Source organism: Bos mutus, chromosome 11, assembly GCF_027580195.1.
Source record: "Bos mutus isolate GX-2022 chromosome 11, NWIPB_WYAK_1.1, whole genome shotgun sequence".
Taxonomy (NCBI): Eukaryota; Metazoa; Chordata; class Mammalia; order Artiodactyla; family Bovidae; genus Bos; species Bos mutus.
In genome coordinates, this window is record NC_091627.1 from 105,893,941 (window position 1) to 105,905,280 (window position 11,340).

Consider the following 11,340-nt stretch of genomic DNA (forward strand, 5'->3'; position numbering starts at 1 on the left):
TCCTGTACAGACATATTTTTTGTTTTTACAAAATTAGAATCATATTCCATTTAGTTTTGTACCTTACTTAACATGAATAAGCAATTCCTGAGATTATCAAATATTATTCAAAAATTTGAGCAATAATGGCCACATACCATTCGACCATATGCTCTGACACGTGTGCTTAGGTTGTTTGTAGTTGTTAGCAGTATAATATAGAATTATCAACAAACTTTTCTGTATAAGGCCAAAGAGTAAATAGTTTAGGCTTTGTCACCACCTTCACAAAGTGAATCAGTAGTGTAATTTATTTTGTTTTTTCCTACAACCTTTTAAAAAGGTTGAAACCACTCTTAGCTCATAAGGCTTAGGAAAATAAGCTGGATTTATCTGCAGTTTGCCAAGCCCTGATAGAGAAGATAAAAATCTCAGTGGTATTTCAGAATATATACTAGGGACTATGTCCTTAAAACTGGTTAAAAAACATAATTTTTTTTTAGCCTTCAAGTATCATTATTCATAATAACCTATGTTTGATCACATTTAAAATTTTAAAATAAGCATCTAGAAATACGTCTAGAAAATATTAAAAAAATTGAGTCCCAGAAAATTATATTATGAGCAGGGTAAGTGAAATATTAAAATTTACACCATAAAGGTCTAAGGCTCTCCATTTCTTTTTTCCAGAAAAAAGAAACAATTTTAGTTTATCTAAGTCCTGTTGATTTATTATTAATTACTGAGAAACAGAGTACAGAGTCATCTACAGCTAAGTTAGAAAATCTATCACTATTCCTGGCTCTATTTTTTACTAAAAGAAGAGTTGTTTAAAGTCAATACCAGGATATTCAATGAAGTAATTAATATGAATTATTTTCATAATTATTTTTTAATGCTTAAATTATTTTACCTTTATAAGACAAATCAAATTTTCATAACCTCCTTTATTTCCTCCCCACTCCCAAACTCAAATAAGAGTCTGCGTAGAAGAATTTATAAAAATACACTTACTTCCAGATTTGCAAACTAGTGGTGTAATTTCATCCAGTGGATGCAGCATGCTGAACAGAGTGGGTAAAGGTTCTCTAGTAACGACAAAGAGACAATCAATCGCCAACTCCATTTGTGCACAACTTTTGAACATTCTCTGCAAATAAATGTCTTCTGCAGACTAGCAACTAGAAATCTAGTCTCGAAGAGCAACCCTCTAAAGTCTGACATACCGTTTTTCACAGCATCTTCGATTTTCTTTCTAGAAATCTCTCTTATGCAGAGTAAGTCTACACACACACACACACACACACACACACACACACACACACACAGAATCAGTGTAGCCCAGGGAGGACCCGCAAGCAGCCGTCACCACCTTACAGACCAACCGAGAGAGGGGAGTAAGGCAGTCATTTTTAAAAAACACTTTTCTTAGTGGCACTGTGTCTGACAGCTAGGAAAGAAATTTAGTCCCCTAGACCTATTTACAAAGGCATGTACTTTAAAAAGGAAGAAGAATAAACGCTTCAAGTAAATTAAATGGCTGCTTTTTAAGGAGTGACTGAAAAAAAAGGAAAAGAACGGACCTTCTATCTGAACACAGAAAGAGATCACAATCTGTAAGCAACCTTCTCCAAACTTAGTATCTACTCCTTGCAACACACTGACAGGTAACTGGATGTTCCTGCCCTTCGGCGAGCTGAGAGCCGATTAGGAAGACAAACTAAACACATTACCACTTACTACACACCTAAGACTAGGAAGCTCTATGTCAAAGATTGTACACATTAGCTCATTAAAACTGCATAAAACCTAGCAAGTAAAGAGAGTATTCTTCCTTTAACAGGTAAGGAAACTAACGCCAAAGCTAATGATTTGCCCAAAGTAACATAATGGAAAAAAATGGCAGAGCTAAGAACTGAATCTTACTATCTTTAAGCCAAGAGTTCGCTCAGTTTTACTACCTGGGGGACAAAAGCTGAGATAATTAAGTGCCAAGAGAGAAGTACCAATAGAACTCACAAGTGTACAATGATGAGGTGAGAGAAAAGGCATCTATCTGCACTGACAGCATGGTAATTTTCATCATCCCAAACTTTTGGGCAAGCAATTTTACCTAAGAACCAACAGAAAAAGCCCAAGGAATCATATTCTGACCTGCATACCTGGGTGGGCCTGGAGGAACCTCACATGAAGAGCTGCTTCGTTCGAACAGCAATCCATACTTGGTGGGCCAAACATTTGCAACCTATTTGGTAAAAGGGTAAGGAAAAACAGAAGTAAAAGAAATGACTCTTTATAACATGTTTTTATGAAACAATATAGAACATTAGATTTTTCTTCCAATATAATAAGAGCTTTGCAGACTAACAATCTATAATTCTAACAAGGAAATCTAAGAGAAAATCAAATATACGGAAGAGAAGTTTTATCTAATATTCCCACCAGTGCTAATATCAGTACCAAACTGACAATGTGATTAAAGGGTAATGACTGCATTAGGGCATGAAAAAAGATGATGAGAAACAGGAAAAACACTAATATTGCTCAAATGGTTGAGTATAACCAAAGTGATTTCTTACAAATGTACTTAAAATGAAAAAAAAAAAAAAATTCCCAGAAAAGATTTCACAATTCACTTCACTAGATAATTTACCTTTTAGGCAAAGGATGGAAATGGCAAGCAATTACAGCTGCTAAAATTTAGCTATTTTATTCAGTAAAAATAACATTTGTGATTACACAATGTGAGAGCAGCAGTACTTCTGAAATCAATTAATTCAAGAATAAGCTCCAATAAAACACAAAAAGATTGAAACACTCAGACTTACCTGAAAAGGTAAAGAAGCTATGTAATCCTTTCCTTCTATGCTATGCATGTTGATACATGAGCTTTGCAATATACATATGCATCTTTCCACTTCATCACTACCTGAAAAGGGAGTACAAGATACATGCTTTTTTTTTTTTTTTCAAAAAAGGTTCCCAAATACAAGTTACAATTTCCAATAGCACAAATTCTTTAATGAACAACATAAAAATGCTCAAGGTAAGCCACTATTATTAGTGGCTACCTATTTTGACTGGAAAAAAAAAATGAGATAAACATTTAGAATCATAAGATCAAATAAAATTTCAAAAAGAAACTTACTGTAGTCCTTATCAGACTTATCCTGTGATATAATGAAGTCACACCACAACGCCTAAAATCAAAACAAAATGCTTACTTAAGAAAATGGTATCTAAAAATAACCTATTAATAATATCTAAATAATAGTGTCATGTACATAACTGTCCCACCTTATCAGCTCAACACATACATATGCGAATAAGGAAAAATAAGATAAAATTAGACTAATGATAACTATTTTCAGATAAACTATGTCTGCTAATAAGGTTTATGAAGAGAAAAGGGAAGACAAAAATCAACAAACCTACTAGATAGAAGCTTTGAAGCAGAAGTGAATTCAAATAGAGATTCAACCTATATTAAACCCTATATCCTATACAAAGCTAAAGATTGTAAAAGCTGAAAACTGCCAAGCTATTTCATAATCTCCAGACTTACCTAATGATCTTATCACTCTTTGACACACCTAGAAATCCCTCATTAAACGCTCATTTTAAAAATGTGTGTGTGTGTGTGTGTACGTACATACCAGGAAAACTTTTAAAAACCATTAAACTTTAACTGGCATGCTTGACAATCACATCGAAATTATCTAAAGAACGCTAGACTGGAACAAACACAAGCTGGAATCAAGATTGCCGGGAGAAATATCAATAACCTCAGATATGCAGATGACACCATCCTTATGGCAGAAAGTGAAGAACTAAAAAGCCTCTTGATGAAAGTGAAAGAGAGTGAAAAAGTTGGCGTAAAGCTCAACATTCCGAAAACTAAGATCATGGCATCTGGTCTCATCACTTCATGGGAAATAGATGGGGAAACAGTGGAAACAGTGTGAGACTTTATTTTTTTGGGCTCCAAAATCACTGCAGATGGTGACTGCAGCCATGAAATTAAAAGATGCTTACTCCTTGGAAGGAAAGTTATGACCAACCTAGATAGCATATTGAAAAGCAGAGACATTACTTTGCCAACAAAGGTCCGTCTAGTCAAGGCTATGGTTTTTCCAGTGGTCATGTATGGATGTGACAGTTGGACTGTGAAGAAGGCTGAGCGCCGAAGAATTGATGCTTTTGAACTGTGGTGTTGGAGAAGACTCTTGAGAGTCCCATGGACTGCAAGGAGATCCAACCAGTCCATCCTAAAGGAGATCAGTCCTGGATGTTCACTGGAAGGACTGATGCTGAAGCTGAAACTCCAGTACTTTGGTCACCTGATGTGAAGAACTGACTCATTGGAAAAGACCCTGATGCTGGGAGGCATCAGGGGCAGGAGGAAAAGGGGGCGACAGAGGATGAGATGGCTGGATGGCATCACCGACTCGATGGACGTGAGTCTGAGTGAACTCCGGGAGTTGGTGATGGACACGGAGGCCTGGCGTGCTGCGGTTCATGGGGTCGCAAAGAGTCGGACACAACTGAGCAACTGAACTGAAAGGCATTTTCATGTGCCTTTTTAATTGTGGTAAAACATACATAAAATTTATCTTTTTAACCATTTTTCAGTGGCATTAAATACGTTTACAATGTTACATGGGGGGAAATAATCATCAAAAAGATCACTGGCTTCAACACTCCTACACAGAAATGCTTTCACACATTGTCTGAAATTGGGGAATAATTCACTTTACCCTTCCTACTAAATTGTTATAAGAGTACAACACTCATCATAAAATAGTTAACGGGGAAAAAAAGCAGTCGAGATATGATTTCAGTGTTTACAAATAAAGAACTTCACACGAATAAGAAGCCTCTAAAACCTTCTGTCAATAGGCGAACAATTAATTCAACTACCAAAAATGCTTTCATTTTCCCCCCAACTTGATATCCTAAAATCTTTCTGTAAGAAAAGCTGAAATGGTACAGTGACCATCTGTCTCACCTAAATCTGACGGTTGTTACTAACCTTTTGTGTATCTGTTTATGTGTGCATTCCTATACATAAGGATGTGGGGAGTGGGGAGGTGTGTTTGAAAATTGCACACAGCATCACTTCACCCCGAAACCCGTCATCTTGTATTTCCACCTCATCATCTATTTCCTAAAACTGAAGACGTACTCCTATTAAACCTATAGGTTTAACCTATAAACTGTCATACCACTTGAGGAAAAAAATGTAATTTTCTACTAGCACCTGATATCCAGTCCATTTTCAACTATTTCAGATTTTCTCAAGAATGTCTCCCTTTTTTAAAAATATAAATGTATTTATTTTAATTGGAGGCTAACTACTTTTCAGTACTGTAGTGGGTTTGCCACACACTGACATGGGTTCATATCGGGTATGCCTGTGTCCCCATCCTGAACCCCTCTACCTCCCTGCCCGACCCATCCCTCAGGGTCGTCCTTGTGCTCCGGCCCCAGCTGGTTCTCAAACCAAGATTCAAAGTTCATTTAACGACATTCAAAAAATACTGTATTTGCTGATGTCCTTTTAGTCTCTTCTAACCTAGAACAGCCCCATCTTTCTTTCCTGCTCCTTGACTAACTTTTTAAAGAGGCCAGAATGTAGACTGTTCCACATTCTGAATTCATACAATTGTTTTCTTGTAGTGTTTTTTTTCCTTCTATTTTTAATTATGGAAAATTTCAAATACAAAGTAAACAGAATAACATAATGAATACTCATTAGCCAATAATTATCAACCTCTGGCCATTCTTGTTTCATCTATACCTCCAACCCACTCATCTCACAATACTTTAAAAATGTACCCTCTGGTCCCTATACTTTCTATAACTGAAGGTTGAACTAGATGCTCACGTTGTATAATCTGGGGAAGAAACTGAGAGGATGACAACATATACTGCATCGTAGCTAGAGTCTAGTGTGCCTTTGTCCCACTACTAATGATGGCAAAGAATCACCTGGTGGAAATGGAGACCAACAGATATCTCTAAAATAGAGATACATCTGTTCCTTTATATTAGCAAGTAATCCACAGAGTAATACCCTGGTGCACGGTAATGTCTTTTCACCCAAAAGTGTTACTATTCATTAACAATCTTTTTCTGAATCAATTATTACAACTGGAGGTTACAAAATGAGGATTTTTAACTCTATCCTTCTATTTTTATTAGTTGGTACTCTTCCACAAATAAGGGAGATAAACTGCATGTCTTCCTAAACAGGAAGGGCAAATACTTAATTCCTTCTCTTTAATTACCAATTATCAGAACAGATGTAGGTGTAATATCTAACTGCAACGAGACCAAGTAGGTTTTTCTCTCTCTGATTGTCACTAGGAAGTAGGTATTATTGAATACCTGCAATCAATTATAATCATCGTGTGTTAAAGTATTCTTTGTACCCTCAATGTCTTAGAAATTTTTAGAGAATAATGAATCTTATCACTCAAGAACAGTGTTTAAAGACTCATTAAACTGACAAGTTCAGTCGCTCAGTCATGTCTGACTCTTTGCAACCCCATGGAATGCAGCATACAAAAAAGGACAGTGGGAAAAAACTGACTGACAAAGAACAGTGGGAAAAGGGGAAAAGGTGACGCTATAGGAAACAAACGAACTTTTAACACGTACACCCGGCTGCTGGGATCACTGTGCTGTTTTTATTATTTCTGTTAAATTTTAGGACAAACATTGATTTTAAGTGTTAAATAATCAAATGCTAAAATTCAAATCAACTCACCTGTTGAACAGGACTGTCAACTGTAAATGCTTTATAAACAGCCAATGCCTGGCTTTTACTTCCTTTGCTCCAGATAACCATGTTTCCAGCCATGTAGAGTTCCTCATCGTAATCCACCTCTTCTCCAATTTCACTGACACCTTTCCTTAACTGCCAGCTCTCCTTGAAAGTTAATACATACAAGACATGTTTAAGCACTTTTTCAATAGTATGGAGCAAGATTTACTAATTAAATCAAATAATTACCCAGATACAAGTCTCCTACTCTCTCTTTGCGTGTGGAGTAAGATACAACCCAAGCCCAACTTTTAGAAACTCGGTGCCACTGATTAACAAAGTGGGGTGTCTGGGTATGTGCATTATATATCTTATAGGATGTTTCATGTTATACTATCGTATTATTTGTCCAAAACATAAACATGTCTGCAGATCCCAAAATGAAACCAACATGCCTGGGGAAACTAAAAAGGTATATTAAGTATAGGGAGAAGTGATGGAGAGGGGCAGTGAGGTGCACGTGGGAATCACTGGGGGAGTTTATCCACAGGGCAGATTTCCCTGCTTCACAGCTATATTCAACTTCTGTCCCTGGGCATTACAATTAAATGGGAGAAAGAAAGGTTTAGATTTCTAACTACACAGACTTTCCTCTCCCTGAGATTGTGGTATCCTAAGTGGAATAAGGTGGGAAGACTGATTTTCTGACACGCTAACGTCTCATCCCTCTATTTAAGAACTAGGGGAAACGTAAGTATTTTTCTGCAGCAGGGACCATTTCTAACTCTACTATCTAATCAAACAACATGATGTCTGGTCCCCACATACTAAGTGACGAGAAAGAGGTTTAGAATGGACCATAACCATAATACTTACTATAAAACCATGAGTTACATGTCTAAATAAATGGTTATGACACCGTAATACAATGAAGTCATTATTTTAGTCTTGACTGAAATTACCAAATCTTAACCACTACCCTAGAAATACCATTATACTCCTTTCTCAGTGGCAGGTAGTCTTAAATTACAAGTAGATCACAACATTCTACATTTCAAAAATATTATGGGAAAGAAACTTAATGGAACCTTCTGTTTCTCATGGATGGTAACCTCCTGAAGGGATCCCACTAGGCCAGCAGCACCATCAGAAGACCATAACTCGGAGGCTGGCTGAAGCTGGCGAAGCTGGAGGTTCAAAGCATTAGGGTGGTGCTTGCAGTGGTCTCGACCAAAAGGAACAAATTCCTGCAAATCCCCGGCTGCAATCATTGTTGCCCTTTCTTCATAGAAGTTCGACATGGGTTCCAAATATCAACATTATTTCTGTATGAATTCAAACACATTGTAGTCAGTTTCTGGAGTCAAAACCAGAATAAAATGTCATAAAAGTTTACAGAAGAGTCATTAATTCTTAGATGAGTGTCAAATAATCCAATCATACTGTAAGTGTACAAGTAATTAATAACATCGAAGGTCGTTCCAGACCTGCCTCTCAGATGACTAGTCATCGGCACATTTTAGCTGGGCCCACAGAAGGTTAGCACTGAAGGCCAGCACCAGGCTGAAATGAGCACTATGTCCCACAACACCTTTCCCGTGTCTCACACTACACACTAGCTTTTCCACATTTCACACATGAAGCATTCAGACAAGGTGCGCTTTATAGCCCCATGACTGCCCGGCTTCTTAACATTAAAGGTCATTTCTGTTCATTTCCGCTGAAACCTAATTTGAAAAACTCATTTCAAGGATCACTGGCATGTTGGAATGAAACAAACCAAAAAACCCAAAACCTCATATTACCTCTAATTCACCGTAAGTTGAACTACTCCTTTCAGCTGACCAAGCCACAAGTGAAAGTCAAAGTCACTCAGTCGGGTTCAACTCTTTGTGACCCCATGGACTGTAAAATCCATGGAATTCTCCAAGCCAAAATACTGGAGTAGGTAGCCATTCCCTTCTCTAGGAGATCTTCCCAACCCAGGGACTGAACCCAGATCTCTTGTACTGCAGGTGGATTCTTTACAGTCTGAGCCACCAGGGAAGCCTGATCAATCCACAGAAGACCTAATAAACTGTCAAATGTGACCAAGTTATGACACCCCAGTCGACCAGAACATACAACTACAATCAATTCCAATTTGAGGGCCAAACACAGGAAACCAAGGCATGAAGAACTCTGGCCATGGGATAGCCATACTTGTAGCAAATTTACGAGTCCTAGCTTTTAGTACAATTTATTTACAGTACATCTCATCACCATAAAGATGTGGACGAGCTGTGGGTAGAAACATGCTTCTTTACTTCCAAAACATTTCTACATACAGTAATGGACAGCCAGTAAAATTCACTGTATGATATAGTGGATAAGGTAGATGCTAGTTTTCTCTCCAAGACAATACCTATCCTAAAAATGGATTTTGTGGCATGTCGAAGCTGAAATCCTCAAACACATATATCAAAACCAACATTTAACCATAGTACCAAAAACAGTGTTCGGAACAGCACTCACAATTAAAAGTTTAACTATATTTGACATATCTCTCATCCCATCTGACGTCTTTTTGGCATCAATAGGGTTTTTTTTTTCCTGCACTATCTCAAAGCCCCTGTAATTCCTATGCAGCTCTTCCAGGGTCAAAGTTATTTTGCTATGAGTTAAATGCAATTCCTGACACAACTGTATGTCATAATCAAAACACTTATTTTTCTCCGCTAAAATTCAGAACTGAGAACACTTGAACTTGGGATATAACTGAAACAGTACCTTATAAAACTTACAAGAAAAAAACAAAATTCACTTGGTCTGCCTATCAACAGAATAACAAACGTTAAAGAACTGACCGGAGAGTTTATCCTACTTCAGTTTTGCAATTTTGGAACGTTATTCTATTAAAACTTAGAAAATTACAAAACTATTAATTATAGTTATTTTCACAGTACAATATTTATGTATTATTTACGAGAACATATTTAATACTTTTGCAATCTCAATTTTTTACGTGTTTTTACTTATCATGGGGGCAACATAAAGAGCTACAGATGAAAATACTGTATTAAACTGATACACTATAAATCAAGATATCAGCCTTGCTTAATAGCAATAAAAACTACCCTGCCAGAGGTAACCACAAAGCTGCTTCAAGAGTAAATTCGACTAAATTCAAGTGCACACACAAGACAGTTTGAGCCTCTGCAAAAACGCAGAACTTCCCCGGCCCCTCTAGAGTCAGGAGAATCCATCAGGCTAAGAGCTTGAGCCTCAGAACTTCGTTTAAAGAGGGCAAGGGGCCGACCTAGAAGTTGAGACCCCCATGGAATCTGAGACCCCTTTCGCGCTGAGCTCAGCAAAGAAGCCGGCGCGCAGCGTAACAGAGAGATGCACGCCGGAAAGCACAGCCCGCAAACTGGGGTCCCCATGGCTCCAGCGCGCGCTCAGGGACCGTCCCGAGCTCCCAGTCCTCCCGATCAGGGAGCGGGTAGGCCTTGGGACGAGTGTTAGGACCACGGGATACGCGATGAGCCACCAGGCGTGGCGGACCGGGGACCACACCTGTGTGACTCGGGACGCGTCAGGCGCGGCGAGCCCCGGCTGCTCTCCGGAGGCAAGGGGACCGAGAGGGCCCAAGAGTAGCGGCGGGGATGGTCACGGTGACTCCTCGGCCACTGCAGCTTCTCATTCCCTCTCCCTCCCCTGTTCCGGAGGAAGACTGGGCAGCAGCTGTGGACAAGACTGCTAGCAACAGGAAGGCGTGCGGGAGAACCTCTCACCCGAGACGTTCAAATGGTCGCGTCCATCTTGACTTTCCCGTCGTGCCTCGCGCCGGGGTGGGGCTTCGGCAGGAGCGCGGCGAGCCTGCGGCTGTAGCGCCTGCGCAGTTGCGGGAAGGATGCTTTGGGCTCCCGAAGGCTCTGTGGGTGAAGAATCCGCCTGCAATGCAGGAAACACATGAGAAACGGGTTCGATCCCTGGCTCGGGAAGATCCCTGGAGAAGGAAATGGCAACCCACTCCAGTATTCTTGCCTGGAAAATCTATGGACAGGGAAGTCTGGCAGGCTCCAATCCATGGGGTCGCAAAGAGTCGGATGCTAATGAACGACTAAGCACAGGCACCTTCTGTAGTGTAGCCGCTGTGACCCAAAGCAAGACTACCTCTGCTAGGGTCTGTGCTGGAATAGGACCTTCCTGGTGTCCAGGTCTCCACGTCAATACGAACCTGACCTGCCTCCTAACTATGAAAAATAAGATTTTCTGGCCAGTTTCCCTCTCCTCTCCTGACCCCCAAATGGGAGGTATATGCCTCCACGCTTGAGGAAGGGTGGGGAGTCTACTGATTTTACCCTCTACCAATGCACTTTAACCCTTCCGACGTCTGGACCCTTTGAAAAGTTGAAGAAAAGTATGGTTGTTCTGCAATTCATGGAGTTTCAAAGAGTTGGACACGACTGAGCAACTGAACTGAACTGAAGTGAACTGATGGTTGTTCAAGCATTCAGTCGTATCCAACTTTTTGCAACCCCACGGACTGCAGCACGCCCTGCTTCCGTATCCTTCATCATCTCCTGGAGCTTGCTCAAACTCATGTCCAT

General features: G+C 39.5%; 1 protein-coding gene across 1 annotated transcript in view; it reads right to left on the minus strand.

The window, feature by feature from the left end:
* The window catches only part of ANAPC1 (anaphase promoting complex subunit 1), a 100,044-nt gene extending 89,462 nt beyond the window's left edge, over positions 1 to 10,582 (minus strand). Inside the window, exons 1-7 of the mRNA XM_070380061.1 lie at positions 10,304 to 10,582; positions 7,837 to 8,073; positions 6,752 to 6,913; positions 3,128 to 3,179; positions 2,808 to 2,908; positions 2,142 to 2,224; positions 994 to 1,067 (exon numbers count right to left, since the gene is read on the minus strand). Coding sequence (XP_070236162.1) covers positions 994 to 1,067; positions 2,142 to 2,224; positions 2,808 to 2,908; positions 3,128 to 3,179; positions 6,752 to 6,913; positions 7,837 to 8,049 — 685 coding nt within the window. The 5' untranslated portion in view covers positions 8,050 to 8,073; positions 10,304 to 10,582. The remainder of the gene's footprint in view (positions 1 to 993; positions 1,068 to 2,141; positions 2,225 to 2,807; positions 2,909 to 3,127; positions 3,180 to 6,751; positions 6,914 to 7,836; positions 8,074 to 10,303) is intronic.
* Between the last annotated feature and the right edge of the window lie 758 nt (positions 10,583 to 11,340).